The sequence below is a fragment of the Centropristis striata genome, chromosome 24 (assembly GCF_030273125.1).
Source record: "Centropristis striata isolate RG_2023a ecotype Rhode Island chromosome 24, C.striata_1.0, whole genome shotgun sequence".
Taxonomy (NCBI): Eukaryota; Metazoa; Chordata; class Actinopteri; order Perciformes; family Serranidae; genus Centropristis; species Centropristis striata.
This window is the reverse complement of record NC_081540.1, coordinates 19,888,663-19,907,219: the sequence shown is the minus strand read 5'-3', so window position 1 is coordinate 19,907,219 and position 18,557 is coordinate 19,888,663. Positions and strand designations below refer to the sequence as shown.

The 18,557-nt window shown below is 38.7% G+C and overlaps 1 protein-coding gene and 2 long non-coding RNA genes across 4 annotated transcripts; 2 read left to right on the top strand and 1 right to left on the bottom strand.

Moving 5' to 3' along the window:
• Positions 1–2,197: 2,197 nt before the first annotated feature.
• On the top strand, positions 2,198–9,242 carry LOC131963012 (B- and T-lymphocyte attenuator-like). The gene is made up of 6 exons (XM_059328138.1): positions 2,198–2,355; positions 5,061–5,390; positions 5,474–5,515; positions 5,615–5,740; positions 5,827–5,861; positions 6,777–9,242. Exons 1-6 carry the CDS (start codon positions 2,250–2,252, stop codon positions 7,116–7,118), a joined length of 981 nt encoding a protein of 326 aa, XP_059184121.1. The 5' UTR covers positions 2,198–2,249; the 3' UTR covers positions 7,119–9,242.
• Positions 9,243–9,716: 474 nt separating this feature from the next.
• LOC131963015 (uncharacterized) lies at positions 9,717–10,968 on the top strand. Its single transcript, XR_009389991.1, has 3 exons — positions 9,717–9,848; positions 10,489–10,581; positions 10,701–10,968. It is a non-coding gene; the product is annotated as an uncharacterized LOC131963015 (long non-coding RNA).
• A 2,738-nt stretch (positions 10,969–13,706) lies between these two features.
• On the bottom strand, positions 13,707–18,164 carry LOC131963014 (uncharacterized). Of its 2 annotated transcripts, XR_009389989.1 has the most exons (8): positions 18,089–18,164; positions 15,375–17,432; positions 15,148–15,224; positions 14,859–14,972; positions 14,645–14,767; positions 14,437–14,562; positions 14,235–14,291; positions 13,707–13,946 (listed from the first exon to the last, which is right to left on the bottom strand). It is a non-coding gene; the product is annotated as an uncharacterized LOC131963014 (long non-coding RNA). The 2 variants fall into 2 exon arrangements; XR_009389990.1 differs by lacking the exon at positions 18,089–18,164 and having other exon boundaries at positions 14,235–14,288; positions 15,375–17,532.
• Between the last annotated feature and the right edge of the window lie 393 nt (positions 18,165–18,557).

Sequence of the window (18,557 nt, the reverse complement as noted above, 5' to 3'; positions counted from 1 at the left end):
TGTCTTGAAAAAGACACACAATTACCAAAAAAAATACACAAAATAACTAAAACAGACACAAAAAAAGAAACATAAATGACATCAATGACAAAAAAAAACACACAAAATGACAAAAGAAGACACAAAATGACAAAAAAAGACACAAAATAACTAAAAATGACACAACAACAGACACAAAATTACCAAAAAAAGACACAAATGTCCAAAAAAGACACAAAATGACTTACAAAGACATGTAAAGACATGAAAAGGATTCAAAAATGGACAAAATAGCCCCATAAGACTCCATAGAGTTAAACTATTATACAATGTACACATTCTGGGTTCCTTCTGTGTACAATGAGATATTGTTTGAACAAAAAAAAGGTTAGAATTGTTCCATTGTTCATTGTTATAAATTGATCATTTTATTATTAATTTGACACAGGGACCACAGCAGGGGCCAAAGGCTTCTTTACAGGGGCAGTGGCACCTGTAGGCCCCTGTGTAGAACCGCCACTGGTTACTGGTTTTTTAAATTTCTGAACAAAAACATTTTCTTCTTACCTAAAATAGCTCTACTTATATCATCACTCAAAAACACTAAGTTTATTTTGCTAAACATATTAAATTTTAACTGATAATTTTACATTTTCATTTTCTATTACTATTAATGGAAAGCAACTTTACAACTCATCAGTTTTGGGCCTTAAAGTATGGAGGTTCAGATTAATTTGGATAAAAGTTATATTATGGCAAGCCAGTAAAACATAACCTATCATAGATGTGCAAACTATTAGGAAACAAACTTTAAAGCCATATCTTATTGTTGAAATTGATTCATAGTTTAACTTTGTAGAGCAGAACTGTAGCATCAAGTACTGTATGTGTACTGTGAGGTAACTGTAGGCCTGTTTTACGTGTTTTTTTTTCTCTATTTTGTTTATAAAATATGATGTAAAAGATCAAAGCACTCGGGGTCAGCAAGTCAGCAAATTAGTGGCTAAATTATTATTGTTATTATTGTATTGTTAAAGGCACAATGAGCAGGATTTCTCTTCTATGGTTTGGACGCCAAGTTTCAAGGTTGGCCTCTTCTCCCCTGCTCAAGGGCTCTCCAGCAGATAAAAGCCAACTCCAGTTCTTCTTTTTATTTCTATTGTTCTTTACTTCTGCTATGATTATCTGAACACCACAGAGTAAGATTTAACATGAAAAACAGAGCTCATATAATGTACGACAACTTCGTAGAGGTGGGCCTAAATGTACTGCTTATGTACTTTTACTTGGGATTTTTTTTTTAAGCAGGACTTTTTGGGGGGTAATTTCCCTTCATTGCATATATTTCCCCAGAGTTTTGAAGGGACATGAATTTGGGGACTTACAAGAGATTCTGGCCCTCCTAACAGTGGAGGCTCAAGCTTATCTATTTAACCCATTGAAGCCTGGAAAGCGTTTACGTTGTTTTGTAGTATTTGTATAAGCTCTCAAATACTTTTTGAATTTCATTTCTATCTGCTACAGAGGCTGAAAAATCTATTATTTAGTAGGAAGAGTTGACACTTCTGTTGAATTTACAGAAAAACTTCAGGTTTTAGGGGCTTATTTTAAAATCGCCCAGAGGTTTTACAGGAAGTTTTAGGCGTCAATGGGTTAAGCGGTCCTTTAAAACATGAATGAAAAAAGCAGTCCACCCACCATGCACACATCAACAGAGTGGGCATTAAAAAGAGGCCACAGTGTCCCATCACCCTTCAGTGCTCTCTGTAACCTCCTCTGAAACCACAGCGATGTGCACAAGGCCGCACACGTTTGCACGAGACGCACACGGCGAAGATGAAAGCCGGGGAGAGGATGGAGGAAGTCAGCCTGAGGAGGGCGAACCACAGACGGCGCCGAGCAGTGATGAAGAGCAAGGTGCACAGACTGAAACAAGACTCGGAAATGAGCGGAGAGGTAAAGAGAAGTGAGGGCAGTAAAGTGTGAGATTTTTTTTTCTGTTTTTTTTTTTGCTGTAACTGTATTGTAGTGGAAACCCCCTGATGTAAGATGATTTACTGCCATTCAGTGAGGTGAGACCACCCACCAGCCTTCAGTCTGCTCCGGAGCACTGAAGGGGAAAGTAGGAAGGGAACGAACCGAGACTCGAAAGAGGAAGCAACCTGTATAAGTATCTCCTGCCTCGGCTTCAGCACTTCTCTGTTCTCTTACTAGTAAATCATGACGTGCTCAGAGGATCGTTACCCACTCGGGTTGGCTGCGACTGGAAGATGACAGCAGGTCTGCTGAGCGTTCCCATCATGAGGCCTAACGGCTGCTGGACCATCCTGCAGCTGTCCGTCTTGGCAGGGCTGCTGCTCACCCTAAACGCTGACAGTAAGTTAGGATTATTTGCACGTTTTTGCCGTCTCAGTATTTGTGTAGTGTTGCCTTTTCCTTCGTCTGCAGGTCTGTGTTGTGTTAAATCAGGCCTTTGGAGTAAAACACCAGCTTTGTGACCACAATCAAAGGTTCGTGACCTGAAATCTGTCAAGGTTGTGAGTTTTAAAGTGCTGTCTCTACACAGGATTTATATTTAAATTCATGTGCTACGTGCAGTTCAAACAGTCTCTTAATGAAGCGAAAGTTGGCATCGCCCAAAGAGTGGCCCAGTTTGGTGTAACAGATTTCCGTTATCAGGACTATGTTATTTGTCCTTGAACCTGCCACATAATAATCTTATTACTTGTCTTGAAAAGTATGTAAATATTACAATAAATGCATTGGTGGAAAGTACATTTACTCAAGTTCTGAACTTAAGTACAATTTTGAGGTGCTCGTACTTAATTCACGTACGTTCACGTTCTCGTACGTATTTCAATTTTATGTAATTTTATACATCAACATCATTACATTTTGAGGCAAATATTGTACTTTTTACTCCACTACATTTAGCTGCCAGCTTTAGTTACTTTTCAGTTCAAGATTCATAAAAAATATGATCGATTTAAAGTGATTGGACTTTTTAAAAAATGTTTTTATTAAACCTCACAACAGTATAATAAGTAGCTATAGAATGAGCCTTATCTTTACGCAATTAGAACACTGTTTACATAAATCCATCAATACAAATAATCTTATCATATATTTAGAATATATATACCAATCTGAGTGAGGCCGTTCTGCGTAATAAGTACTTTTACTTTTGATTCTTTAAGTACAATTTGTTGCTGATACTTTTGTACTTTTACTTCAGTAAGTTTGACTTTCTCCACCATTGCTCACATGAAAAAAATAGTTTCAAATGCTGTTTTCAGATGCTAAAAATGCTACTTTCGGGGTAGTCTTCCACAACATGGGGGTGTTTTTCCTGCATGTGGGAGCTTGATGGAAACATTTAGAGATTCAATACAAACATAAAAGAAGTATGAAAAATATGGCATCAAAAACATACTTTTCTCAAGCTTACTCATTAGCTTTATCAGTCGTCTACCCACTTGGCGTTTCTATAATTTCCCCGTTTGCGTTACCAGTGGTGTAAAAAAGATAGCTAATCAAATTCTACCTCCAACGACTACAATGTAATTAGCATATCTATCTTTAAATATATAAGTGTATGCTGTGGTTTAGTTAAGTGTTACTCTGTGGTTTGACGCTGTGGCAGAGGGGGTATTATTTAATGGTGACTCATATTGGTGGCAAAGAGCAAAAAGAACATTTTAAATCAGGCAAAATCACAAATTAAGATTACCACGATGTATGTGCTACACCAGGAGGGTTAAATTGAATAAAATGCATCAGTTTATATGAAAATTGCTATTGAGGTAACATTGTCACAGAACTATGTATGTTTAAATTCCCTGTTTCTCTTGTCTGAAAACTCCAGAACAGCTACTAAATGGACTTAGTGGGGAAGTTGTGTCGTCAATGTTGCAGTATTTTGAGGGTTTTCAGTGTGAAATTCAGATCTGTGGTTTTAAAGTTCCCCCTGAGATGGCATACTTCAGGTGGGGTTCACTCTCAGTTCCCTTTAATGCAAAATGTGTTTCCATTTGTCACAGGATGAAACTTTCGGTGCGTGAATAATCCTCTTGACACGATTATAGGCCTTTTAGATGATTTTTATGAAAAATAATGCAATACTTGTATTTCACAATCTTAATATTATTGTATGCTGTGGCACTTTTTTTTTTACTTTTCTTTCACAGTCTTACATAGAGTAAAGTGTAAAGCAACGTAATAAATTCCTTGAACCCTATTTGCATGTCTTAAAAAAACACTGAATTCAGATTCCTCAAAATATTGATGTTATCCCAATATTATGTCTTCTAAAAATACAATATTGATTAACAGCTTTACTAGTTTACTTGCAAAGATTTGTAGCAGAAAGAAAGCAGAGCTATGATGTGAGAAGTTTAAGTACACTTTTTTACTCAGACGTCATGCTTGTGTGTTTTTATACTAAGACAGTTTTCCTATAATTCTTATAAAAACTTGTAATCTCTCACCTTGCTTTCAATATATCTATATTACATCATCCTAAAGGGTGAACCCGATGCCTTAAACCTGCATTCTTTCCAATGGCCAGCAGGGGGCGACTCCACTGGCTGCAAAAAGAAGTCCATTTGTATGAAAGTCAATAAGAAAATGATTCAACTTCTCACTTGAATTGTTAACTCAGTAAACATTTTGATAAAGGGTCTATGATCTCAATTGCTTGTTTAAAGTCTTGTTCAATACAGCATGGTGTTAATTTTGTAAATGATGGTCCCAATTAGAGTTAAATAGATGATAAAGCAGGATATGTTTTTTGCTGGGGCAACCTTGTGATTGACAGGTCCCTACCATGGTGTGTGTTTAACCTTTAACCTTTCACAGTGTGGTTTCACTTAATCAAAGTTCATTTTAACATTTTGGTCACTTAAAAAAGACATCAGACTACCAGTAAATCATTTTCTTACACACATTGTCACTTGAATTGTACTGTTAACTAAGATCTGATGTCATATGCCTTAATTCGAATCAGGTGCTACATTTTAAACTGTAAAGTAAGGATGAATTAACTCATTCTATATCTGTTGTTTTCTATTTGCCTCTTGCAGGTGAAAATCCAGATTGTGGAGTTGAAATCAAAGTACGTCGCCACACGGCTCATAACGCTTTCCATGGGGAAGAGCTCCAGATCAACTGCACAGTTGCTTTTTGCAACAAAAAGCCACCAACAGTGACCTGGTTTAAATTTGAGAAAAATGGCACAGCTGTCCCTGTCAATGTGAGCGGTGGAAGTCACATTACAGAGGAGTGGAAGCTTTTGAGTGATTATGAAGGAATATTGTTTTTAAATTTCAAAAAAATACTCAGAAAAGACTCTGGTCAGTATCATTGTCGAAGTGAAGGCAGCGTGAGTCACAACATCAACGTCTCTGTCACTGGTGAGTGGACTTTAAAAAAAAAAAACTTTTTTCTATCTTCGTATGATAACAAGTTAAGACAGCAGCTGTGATTTGTTTTATAGGTGATGGTGATCCCACCAATGTTACAGAGAATAATGACACAAGTAAGAAAAAACTCTGCTACTCCCCCTATTTTCATTCTCTTCATTTTATACACTTAGGTTTAAATACATATATACATTTATGTTCTATTTTTCTTGCAGATCGCACACCTTCTGACCCTGACCCCCCACCAGATCTATGGATGTACATCTATTTGGCTGCTGGGATTTCAGGATTCGTCATCGTAGTGATTATTATATCTATCTTGTCAATGCACGGGTGTAAAGGTGAGATCTTGATTAAATGTGCCATAGAGGAAATTGTTGCGACTCTAAAAACAGTGACTAATTTAGTCAAAAAATTTTTCTTGCAGGAAAACCAAAAAAAGAGGTGCAAACTGAAAATCAGGTAAGACAAGGACACATTTTAAGATAACATCTTGTTTCTATCTCGTTAATACAGAAGCTGAGAATGGCCATGCTTGCAGTTATTTTAATAAAATACTGTTATCACCAGATAGCAAGATAATGAACTCGTTATCACAAGAAAACTTCCTCTTATTACTAAAATGTTTGGGTCAAATCACAAAGGCAAATGCATTCAAACTGCAGAAGAATACATGTATGACTACATCCGTTTTTTTTCAAAATAAGGTGTAAATACAGAATACATATATGGAAACAAGATGTCCTGAACACAAGTATATCATTCTTTGAAAGGAGTTATGTAGCAATGTGTTTTGTTAAACAAGTATTCAGAAACATAACGTAGCAATGTCAAGGTACAAATATGGGACTTTTACTTTGAAATCTCTAAATTGATACGGTAAAAAGCTTTTTCCAGTAACTGAAAATTCAAAGAATAAATACATTTCCCTCACAATTTAGTTTTTTTTTTTTTTGTAATTTAAAAGTAACAGCTGACATGTTTTAGATTTTTTGGAAATAAACTCAACAAAATAATATCTTATTTTGAAAACCAGACGTGCTTTGCTTCTGATAACTCCACCAAGGCTGTCACTTGACATGTTTGACCCAAACATAAAAAAGGAATTATCATGATATCGCAAGATAAAGAACAAAGTTTGTTTCCTTGTAATAATGAGTAAAATATCTCTTCATTTGATAGCTAAGATCGTTTTCTTGTGATAATGAGTTAAATTATCTCGAGATGCTGAAGCTTTTTCTGTTTTGCTTTCCGAGATAACAACTAAACGAACTTCTTCTACCTTGAGATAACAGCATAAAAAAATTGCAAGCTGACCCTTCTGGGCTTCCATACTTTAAACGGTTCAATACAACCTATTTTCAAAAATGTTTTCAGTACATTGCTATCCCCATGGTGGAGCAACCGCTCCAACCCGCCAGCGCCCAGAACTCGCCAAGAGTCAGCCCCTCAGCGCCGCCATGTCGGAGATCCACCCGGAGAAAGACCCCGGCCGCACAACCCAACGAGCTGCCGCTACCCAGAGACCATGTGCACGTTTACGGCGAGGTGAAAAAGGGCGAGGAGAGACATAGGAATACGGCGGAGGAAGAGGGGAGTTCTGTGGTGTACGCTGCTCTCAACCATCAGCTTCCAGCCAGAGCTGCAGCTCGGCCGCGCAGGCAGGTGGAAGAGGCTTCGGAGTACGCAGCTATCCGTATTAAAGACCCACTGGACTGAATTACTCAAAGCGGACAACTCACAGGTTGGCTAATCTGGCAACAAACCACACTAGAGGACCATTAGTACGTCCCAGAGGAGATCAGGAGGCGTCTGATACCGGACACACGGGGCACCCTCTGGACCTGTATGAGGCACACAAGGCTTTCAACTCCATGCACAGCAATATTAGAAGCTTAAAGCACGTCAAACATCTTGTCCCGTGTAAAACCAAAAGTGAACGCTGAGTGAAATACTTTGACAACTTACATACATATTTAAAGAGATGGTTCGGATCTTTTGACGTGAGGTTGTATGACTGGGGATTCACACCGGGCGCGTTACAGCAGCAGCACGTCAGTTTAGCGAGCCGGTCGTATACACGCGAGATCACGCGATAATCCTGACCATACGGGAGACCGCGAGATCCCATGATAAACTCTAAACTCTATTTATACAGTCTATGGATAAACTGTGTGTATAAAGTAAACAACAACAACAACAACAACAAACAGCTTACTTTGCTTCTCTGACGTGAAAGATCTGTTGATCTGACCATCTATCCTTATAAAAACAATATGTTATGTCATAAATGATTGTATGATGTTCCACTTCAAAAATCTGTCTCTTGTCGTCCGTGTCGCCGATCCTCTGAGACCCTTTGATTGATTGATTGATTGATTGATTGATTGATTGCTGATCTGGTGCCTCGGTCATAACATAATGTTGATGTGAAGTAGTTTTAGGCTGCATGAACTGCGTATTGTGTTTCATTTTGAAAGGGGCGGAAGTGTTTTACGCTGATTCTGAGTCGGACTTCCTGTCTGGTGATCTGCTCTGTTGAGATTTACGCGGTTTGGCAGCGTCTCGCGGAGAAATAGAAGTCCTACCTAATGCTCGCGGAGAGACGCTGCTGAGACGCTGCTGTAACGTTACGCATCGCATGGAAATGCTCTCATTGATTAGAGTGTTACCTATTTGCAACGGCGAACGCGACGCTGACGTGACGCTATGTATGTAGTGTTGGCAGGAAACAGACTGTCACAAAATGTATTTTAACCACATAAACAAAGGCCCACCCTAATTATGTTATACCCGTCACAGATCGGCTGTTTTGGACTGAATCAAACAGAACTGACTTTACAGTTTACATAGCGGCATCAGCAGCTAGCCGGGGCTCTTTCTTGGCTCTAGTTTCCACCAAAGTTTCCCCTCTCTCTCTCTCTTTCAGCCCTTTCAGTCTCCATCAGCAATAGTCCTTCTTCTGTATATTCCCAATTCCAAAAATATTTACTTTTGTCTTTGGCAATTTAATCGTCATATGTGTAGGAATATGGGTCTGCAGTTGAGAAAAAAGTAGTTCCAAATGTAATAGAGCGTACACATAAACGGGTATAATATTTTAAGGTTGGGCTTTTGTTTAAGTGGTTAAAATACCTCGTACAACCTCATTTCATAAAAATCTGAATTACGCCTTTAAATTGACAGAACATACATTACATGAACTTTTCCCAAACATAACCATGTCGTTTTGTTTAAATTCACAATGTTAACCACGTGTTTAAAACTGCATCCGTAGTGGAGTGTTTTATTTTGATGCCCAGTGTGTTAAAAAGTGACGCCAAGGCGTCCTGAACAAATGTCCGTAGCTGATGAACTAGGGATGAAAACGTGTCAGGGGGAAGTGGTCCTCCATTACCATGAACACACACATTGTACAACCTGATTCCAAAGAATGGACGTTGTCTAAAACGCAAATAACACAGAATTACTCACTAGTGCACCAAACGTGGAGTAATCCGCAGCTGAAAATAGTCCCTTACAAACTCGCTATTTATTCCTGTTTGAATAACATCCACTAAACTCTACAATGCCCAGCTATTTCAGGAAATGATCTGTCAAAAATGAAACTATATCTTTGTGCCCCAATTTGAAAGTTTTACACCTTCAGTTGGAAATGACTTGTCTGGAAAATATTGAAAGATGGACAATGTTGGATTCAGGCTCCATAAATCTGCAGCACTGGAGACGGCGAAAGCAGCACCACCTCTGAACAAACTTAATGTATTTTTTTCACAGAATTATTTCACAAACTATCTTCAACTAATATGGATTTGTTTTGAATGTTTTGTATCATGCACGTCCTGCAGGTTAAGACTGTGACCACAAGGTCACAGTCTTAACCTGCAGGACGTGCATGATGTGCATGATGTGCTTTTTGCACATTCATAACTTGAATTCACTCTGTTGAGTGACATCACATATTACAGCAATAATAGTAACATGTGCTTACATAGTACGGTATCACCTATTGACTCATTTTCTGACTGTAATTTTGTGATCGAAAACCTTTCAGAATTACTGTTTCTTTAAGTGGGAACTAGAGAATGTAATAATAATCTTGTCGTTTTGTGCAATCAAATAACATAATGTGTATCCACTGTTTGATTTCAATTAAGATTACATGACTCGCTGCTGACTCGCTTTTGCTTTGTTTTCCTGTATGTTGAGTGTAATGGGGGTATGCAAACAACACAGACCACAGTGAACAAAAGCAGGAAATAAAGTAAACCATGTGAACAACTTTCACTGCAGGTCTGCTCTACATATCTATGTAGAGCAGACCTGTGAAAGTTGTTCTACAGAGGAGGATAGCAGGTTTTTGAAGTGTTCCCACCATAAGAAATAACTACCTGAACATCTTTCATGTGTTCATCCTCGCTGCGCTCATCCTCACTGTGGAAGCTTATGGTAAGCTCTCTCACTCAACATGTTTTATCTGATTCTAGTTTTAAAAATGGCAAAATGTAGAATTGTAAAGTGGGTCTTTGATGCTATAATGCAGATTTTTAGTTTGAGGATCTCCCTAGACTATATGTGGATGAAATATTAGATGTTTGTTCTAATAAAACTATTTAAGGGATTAGAAATGGCATGAAAAATGTTAGTTTTTTTGGTGGATAGCAGGTTTTTGAAGTGCGCACTTCCTCACTTTGGAAGCTAACGGTAAGATCACTCACTCAAGATGTTTTATCTGATTGTAGTTTTAAAAATGGCAATTTCAAAATACACCACTACAAGTAAAAGTCCTGCATTCAAAACCTTCCTTAAGTATCAGCATCAAAATGTAAAATATAAATATAGAAGTAAAAGTGCTCGTTATGCTCAGATTGTTAACTATATCCAAATATGTTATTTGATTATTATTTTTGATGCATTTATGTAAGCAGCGTTTTACCTTTGTCAAGCTAATTTTAACTACTTAATGTACTTTAATGTGGTTTTATTCATAATAATTTTAAATGAATTAAAACATTCTTTACATGGATGTTAACATCGTGGCTTCTTGTATGCCTTATTAAGTAATAGTAAGTCCTTCTCTTTGTTGCAGAGAGCCCAAAAATGGATATGAAGTATTTCGGTATAATTTTCAGTGGTTGCATGGCGCTGATTTCTTTTCTTGTATGGTGCTGTAAGAATGCAGGTAAGAACATGCAGTAAAAACTGATTTTAAAATATTTTAATTTATTTTAATACAGGAGATTTTCAATATAATGATTCTGAGAACAGTAACTAATCTCTCCTGATAATCTTTTCCTGCAGTAGAATCCAGTGAGACACCAGACCCAAGCCGCCAGCCCTGCCGTGACGCCTCATCTCCTGCTCTCATCTAATATGTCTGATTTGTATTTATGTGCTATTGCAATGCTATTTTCTGTAATATGCTTTGGGAATAATGTTGAATACTTCTGCTGACTCCAGTTTGGCTTAAAGATCAAGAGTTCTTACTGCTTTCTCTCATCAAAGTTACTTTCGACTTGTAATTAGACATGTAAATCTCCATGTGCATTAATAAAATTTCACACCTAGATTGTTAAATATGTGTAAATCTATTCTGCTTACACTGGTGGTGGCAACCTTATTCAAAATGCCTGCAAAACACCAGAAAGTGCTGCATTGTGTCCTACTGGCAGTGGCGGGCGGTGCATTTCACACTTAGGCCTTCAGTGATGTCCAACTTAGTCAATAAATACCTTTCATTATGCAGCATTTATAACACCAGGACTGGAGAGTAGTTAGAAACACACTGAAGCACTACTAGGCATTGCATCACCTCAGTTGTTTACAAAATGGGCTATTATCCGGCGCATCAGCAATTAAAACATATCTGATATGCTACTGTCAAAACTTAAAAATAAAAGGGTCTTTAAAATTATCTTTCCAAAAAGTTTTATTAAATGAGTCCACAAAGAATATGCAAGCTTTAACAAGATTGTACAATACATTGCAAAATCGCAGTTTAATATCAGAAAGACGCTAACAAGACGGCCATACTTTGGCGACAGCGACACGATAAACAAGTCTCTTTGTGAAAAAACGTTTTCATGTCAAAACGTGACGTATCACGACATTCTGTGACCTGTTGCTGTGAGTACAACCACACAGCTGCGCCAACGCGCCAGATTATTTACATACTGTTAACAGTCCCGGGTGTGACTCTGTTGATCTGCATAGCGCTGCCGTGGCTCAAACTAGTAAGTATCCTTATTATTATATATATATATTATATCCAATCACAGGACGCGTAAATGTCACGTTCAACGTGAGGCCAGCTAGAGGGCCTTACTGACACAACTCGTGATCTGATTGGCTATCGCAACTATCTATCAACTGTATTTGCCCGTTCACTTACGGTGTGTTCAGACCGGACGCGTAGCGAATATTTTGCGCGACAAGATTACATACAAAGTCAATGCAAACACACGCGAATAGACGCAAATTTTTGCCGGCGGCGCGATCAACTTGCGCGAGTAACGCGACGCCAAAATTCGCTACGCGTCCGGTCTGAACACACGGTTACAGTGCACAAACGCCCGCATTGTTGATTCTGAAGGCCCGGGCAGATTTCATACAGCCTGGCAACATAAGATAGCTGAATTCTGATTGGATAAAAACTCTAACCTAAAAGCATCAGCACTGGAAGGAGCATAATATGACATGAAGAGAATATGAATACTTTTAGATATTTAGGGAAAGAAAATTAAAAATTAAATTAACCTTTATCATAATTATGATCATGATTTCTGGTCATGTTAGGCCAGCAGAGAAGGCCTTGCTGGCCCTGACGGCCCACCACTGCCTACTGGTGAAATAGTTACAAAGAACAGAGACGCTCAGAGAAAGGACGCCTTTATATTTACACAGAAAATAGTTGTTTACTGCTATATGAATGTTCTGAAAACCAATTATCTGATCCGATATAATAGAAGCATTAATGTAGACACAAAACCCACCAAAGTAGCAGATGTACCAAGCTGTGTTCATACCTAAAATGTCCTTTTATGGGCTTTGATATGTCCTGTATGTTGAGTGTAATGGGGGTATGCATACACCAAAGACCACAGTGATCAAAGCAGGAAATAAAGTAAACCATGTCATTAACTGAGATATCTACAGCAGACCTGCAGTGAAAGTTGTTCTACAGAGGAGGATAGCAGGTTTTTGAAGTGCGCACTTCCTCACTTTGGAAGCTAACGGTAAGATCACTCACTCAAGATGTTTTATCTGATTGTAGTTTTAAAAATGGCAATTTCAAAATACACCACTACAAGTAAAAGTCCTGCATTCAAAACCTTACTTAAGTATCAGAATCAAAATGTAAAATATAAATGTAGAAGTAAAAGTGCTCGTTATGCTTAGATTGTTAACTCTATCCAAATATGTTATTTGATTATTATTTTTGATGCATTTATGTAAGCAGCGTTTTACCTTTGTCAAGCTAATTTTAACTACTTAATATACTTTGATGTGTTTTTATTCATAATCATTTTAATTTAATTTAAAAAATTCTTCACATGGATTTAAACATCGTGGCTTCTTGTATGCTTTATTAAGTAATAGTAAGTCCTTCTCTTTGTTGCAGAGAGCCCAAAAATGAATATGACGGCTGCCGGTTTTACTGCTTTGATTTTCTTTGGTTGCATGGCGCTGGTTTTTTGTCTTGTATGGTGCTGTAAGTATGCAGGTAAGAACATGCAGTGATTGTTCAGCAGTAGAACACTTCCCGCTAAAGGTTTAACCTGATAAAACCCCAGTAAAAACTGATTTAAAAATATTTTAATTTATTTTAATACAGGAGATTTTAAATATAACTAGAAAATTTCCTCGGGGGAAATTTTGAAAGGGCCACGGGGGCTACTGCCGGCAGGGGTGGACTGGGACAAAAATTCAGCCCTGGCATTTTATGTCCAGACCAGCCCACTACATTGTCAGCGGACACTACATAGAAGTCCACAAATCTCACAGCATCTCCTCTCATGCATACTACAAAGGAGAGCCATATTCCTTGATAGCAGTTAACAAATAAAGCACGTAACTATGAACTCAAGGACTATTGACAACTATAGCACTCAATCAGTCAGTCTTTATTCATTAGTGGTAAATCACAACAGAAATTATGTCAAGACTAGGGGTAGGACGAGGCTAACGGGAAGAACCCTCTTGCTACCCTTTTAGTCTGTGACTGTGAAAATCTTAGCCCAGCATTAGTTAAAACCAGACTCGGACAATAGCAACAAATTACCCTGACAAATAATCTAAATAGAAACATATTACAGACAGAAGCAGCATTAGAGCTGAAACTCATTTGTTTTAACAGTGACTCAGTCATTATGAAACCATAAACAGAGAATTGGGGGGGAATGTATCTATAGCTGTGTGAAAAAGTCTAAGACATGAATTACAGTTCTGAAAAATATGCATTCTCATTTATGTGTATGTGCACATGTATATATTGCCCTACTTCCTCGTCCGCAGCCAGCCAGCTCCACTCCTCATCAAATTCATGACCTGCAAGAAACAGCAAACAGAACTTGTACTCAGTATACTGAAGTATATGTAGCCATGTAGCCTTTTTGTGATGTAGTGACACTTAGTGAACAAATGTATCTGTCATGAAGGGTGACTTAAGTCTCAAAAGAGCCCTGAGGCCTACCTGCATAACTGTTTAACTTAACTTAAAAGATATGCAGATGTTTGAAATTAAAATCATAAATATGAAAATCTTCAACTAGGAAATAATCATAATCAAACCTTTTGTTTCAATCTGAGACAAAACAAGTTGCATAATAAACTCACAAAGTCAAGACGAAGCTCTCTCTCTCTCTCTCTCAAGAATCATAGAAAGAAGAACTTCTTGCAGGTCAGGAAACCCGTTTGACAGGAGATGATGGTAGCAGAGAATATAAAGAGACATTTATGAATTACCAATTGCCATTTTATCACACATATATTTTCTTCACATAAACCTTTAAACATACACATATTGCATTCCTCTCACCACATGAAATAAGATCAGGAACCCAAAAGTGGCCCAATGAATGATGGAGGAGACAAAGCAGGTCTTCAAAAGGGGACAGAGTGATTGGCTTGTACAGGATAAACGGTAGATGATGAATGAATGAACCTAAAAGAGACATGGAACATTATTAAGTCATCATCACAAATCAAGTATGAATTCATATAACATTATAAGACACATGACATACTCAACAAATCAAAGACGTCTCAGTAGCCAAAAAGTGGTGAAGCGGAAGCAGTAAGAGAGCAAGTCCTTGAAAATGGACGGAGGGGGAACAACTCCTCAAACTCTCACAAGTCAAGTGGTCAACCTGAGAGGGACATGGATACATTATTAAGTCTCTAATCATCACAAATTAAGTATGATTTCATAAAACATAAAAAATGATAAACTCATCATACTAGAGGAGACTCAACAGCCAAACTTTGGTGCAATGAAAGCAGAGAGAGAGCAAGTCCTCGAACATGGACGATGGGGGAACAACTCCTCAAACTCTCACATTTCAAGTGGTCAACCTGAGAGGGACATGGATACATTATCATTTCTGAAAAATAAAGAAAATGCTTTCCTCTGTCCTGCACATAGAGTTGAAAACTTTTGGATGTGTGTTTATTTTAAAACTTTTTTTTAAATTATCATAATTATGAAGCATGAATTTATGTAACATTAAGAAATACATGATACACTTACCAAATTCTAACAGTGGTCCCAAATGAGTCCACATATAGAACAGAGGGTGAACGACTCCTCAAATATATCAGAACAACCTGTAATGGAAAATAATTGATAATTTAGTGTACATAATCACACCATTACGGATCAACACATAAGCACAATAAAACTTCTGAAAAGCAATATTAAAATTAAAAATAATGAATTACTACATAATGTTTGATGTGTGATAATATTAAATATACCTCGCCTTATCGCCTCAACCTCTTCTGTGTTGTCCTCCTCACCACCTGATCCATCTTCTACTGTTCTTGCCTTGTACTCTGCCAATGGGGATGCCTTCAGCCTGGTCCACTGGAGTGCAAAGCTTTTCAACTCAGCCTGCATATTTTCCTTGGTTGCCCTGCTGTCAGATCCTTGCAAGCACTTGCTTAAGTCTTGAAGGGCAGACTGGGGAAGAGCACTGGTGGAGAGCTGAGGGAAGTTTCTGGGATCCAGACATGCCAAGTCAGCATATAGATTGCTGTGTGTCAAAAAGCGCCTATGAATGGCTTCAATTGCTGTGTCCATGATCCGTGACCATGATTAGTGTTTTTTATGCTCATGAACATTTAGTTCAATATGAAGTAATCTTTTATCTTGTACATTATTCTGTGGTTTTGAGTTATTTCCCCATCCAATGATAAATGCTTTCCCAATGTCCAGACCAGACAGGTTCAGGGAGAGAGCCAGACCAGTGCAGGCAGCCCAAAGACAGGATCACCTGAGAGGGAAACATCTGTAGAGAGCCATGAGTCTGCCAGTCAAATAACTGATTTTTTTTTAAATTTCCACCCTCAGCAAAAAAGTAGCAATCCAGTGGTGCAGAAAGTGTTCTGTAGCAGAGACGGCACCAGTAGAAAGTGGCTGACGTACTGTCCAGAGCGTCACATGCTGTATCGTTTCATCTGCATGGCATTCAGTAAGAGAACTGATAGCAGTCTGTTCATCAGTGGAATGTCAGATTGAGGCATATACACCAGCGCACAGAAAAGCATGAGAGAGGCAGTCCACACAGGAACTGTGCTGAAGCTTACCTCTTGAAATCTGCCAGTGCTGATATCAGCAGTTTGTTTGGTGGCAGTCAGATGTTGGCGCACAGAGAGCAGGTCAGAACGAGACGGCAGGTTTTGGAGCGCATCATAGATGTAATCAAGGTTCTTGGGAAGAGGGGGCTTGCATACAGGAGGTCAGAAAATGAGGCAGCATATACCCTGGAAGACCACACGGTTGATCATGGTAATTTCTTGGAACTCGTACTTCTACTGGGGAAGTGTGATTTCTGTTTAAAAGAGCACCTGGACAGCTGCATTGAGAACAGCAAAAAGTTGCATTTGTCTGGTGGCACAAGAGGCAGAGGCTCCCTTGTAACTTTACTCTCCAAAACAACAGTCAACTCAGTGATAGATGCAATTCACCATCTGATTCAAGAAAACATCTCCAGTGATATCAAGAAAGCAGGAATGTTTTCAGTTCAACTGGACACAACGCAGGACATCACCTCTCTGGATCAATGCTCTATAATTATGAGGTATGTTACTGATGTTGTTCATGAGAGGCTTGTTGCAGTGCTGAAGTGCAGTTCAACTACTGGACAGGCCTTTGTCGACATGCTGTCAGAAGTTCTGGACAAAATGGGCCTCAGCAAGACCATGTGCATTGGAAATGCAACTGATGGGGCATTAAACATGCAAGGCCAATACAAAGGATTCTCCTCACTGTTGTCTGTACAATCGCCAAACCAGGTGCATGTATGGTGCTACGCACATGTTCTGAATCTGGTGCTTGCAAACACAACCCAGATTGTTATTGAGAGTGGGTCCCTGTTTGCGCTCCTCAATGGCATTGCGGTATTCATCAAAGAGTCTCATCAAAGGATGAATGTTTGGGAAGAAAAAAAAGAGGTAGACGCCTTGCTCCTATTGGCGAGACACGCTGGTGGGCCAAGCATGAGGCCCTGAAGAAGGTGTTTGGCTCCTTCAGAAAGCCGGAAGATGGTCTGTACGTTGATGTGCTGTTGACATTATCAGCTATACAGAAACAGGCAACAGTGAAACCATCTATCCGTGTCATGGCCAGAGGATATGCAGAGTCATTGTTCAAGTATGAGACAATCTTGACGGCTGAAATCTTCCTCCGCATATTTGAACATACCTCTCCATTGTCTAAATACCTTCAGACGGCAGGATTGGACATCCTCTCTGCTCACAGAATGGTGGCATCAACACAAGATACGTTGAAAAGCTTGGGAAGAGATTTTGAATCTGTAAAAAAAGCAGCAGACACATTTGTCAACTAGACAAACACAGAAATCCAAGAGAGAGATGACACGGACATTGAAGTGGAGGCCACACTGCCACAAAAGAGGAGGAGGACGAAGAAAGTCTTACTTACTTAGTACTCTTACTAAGTAAAAGTAACACATTTACACAGAAATTAAAGTTACACACAAATTATACCTAAAAAATAGTTATTTTAAAAATAGTTAACTGAAAGATTACAATAAATTCAATGGCAAATATATTGCAAATTAAACAAATTATTTCCTATAGGCTTACTTGTATTTTGATCTAAAATTAAAAGTATCTCATCTGTATTTACAATACAGCTTGATTCTCCATCTCTATTTACAGCTCATTAGTGTAATGTCAATGTTTACTGTTTACTGAACAAGAGACTGCTGACGTTAGCAGCTGTTAGCTAGCTTAGCTAAATCATCTAACAAAATAACACATAATATCACAATTCGGCATATTTAAACAAAATCAACCGCAACTACCAACAGTCACAGCCCTTCATCTCTGGGCTAATATGTTGTCACACGTATGCAGTTAATTAGATCACATCACATTCAATGTAAAAACGTTTTCTACTTTGTTTCTAAATGTAGCCAGGCCAGCCGCAGGCTAATGTTACTTACCATGTATGTCTCCACTCGCCAGTCTCCCGGCGTAGCAGCACGTGCTGGGCTGGTGACCCCGCCAGCACCAAATAGATATGTTAATTTCGAGCATTTAGCTGCTTCCACCTCCAGAGACTTCAACTTTTTAAGTCGCAGTTTTTAAGCGCCACCCGGCCGTTTCTTACGCTTATCCATCTTAAGCTCAGCAGCAGCGGGTCTCGCGACTCCGGCCCATGCCATGAGGTCCCGCCCACCCTCGTTTGTGTGGTGATTGACAGCACTGTCAGCCCGTGATTGATTGACAATGACAAACATAGACCAATAATGTGTGTCGATGCTGGCAACACACTGCTAGCCCTCTGTAGCCAATTGGACGGCCCAATTGGAGAGAATTTAGAGAGAGAGAAAAAAAAAAAAAAACATAGCGGACCGGACCGGCCCACATTGGGTCAACGGCCCACCGGGACTATGCCCGGTGTGCCAGATG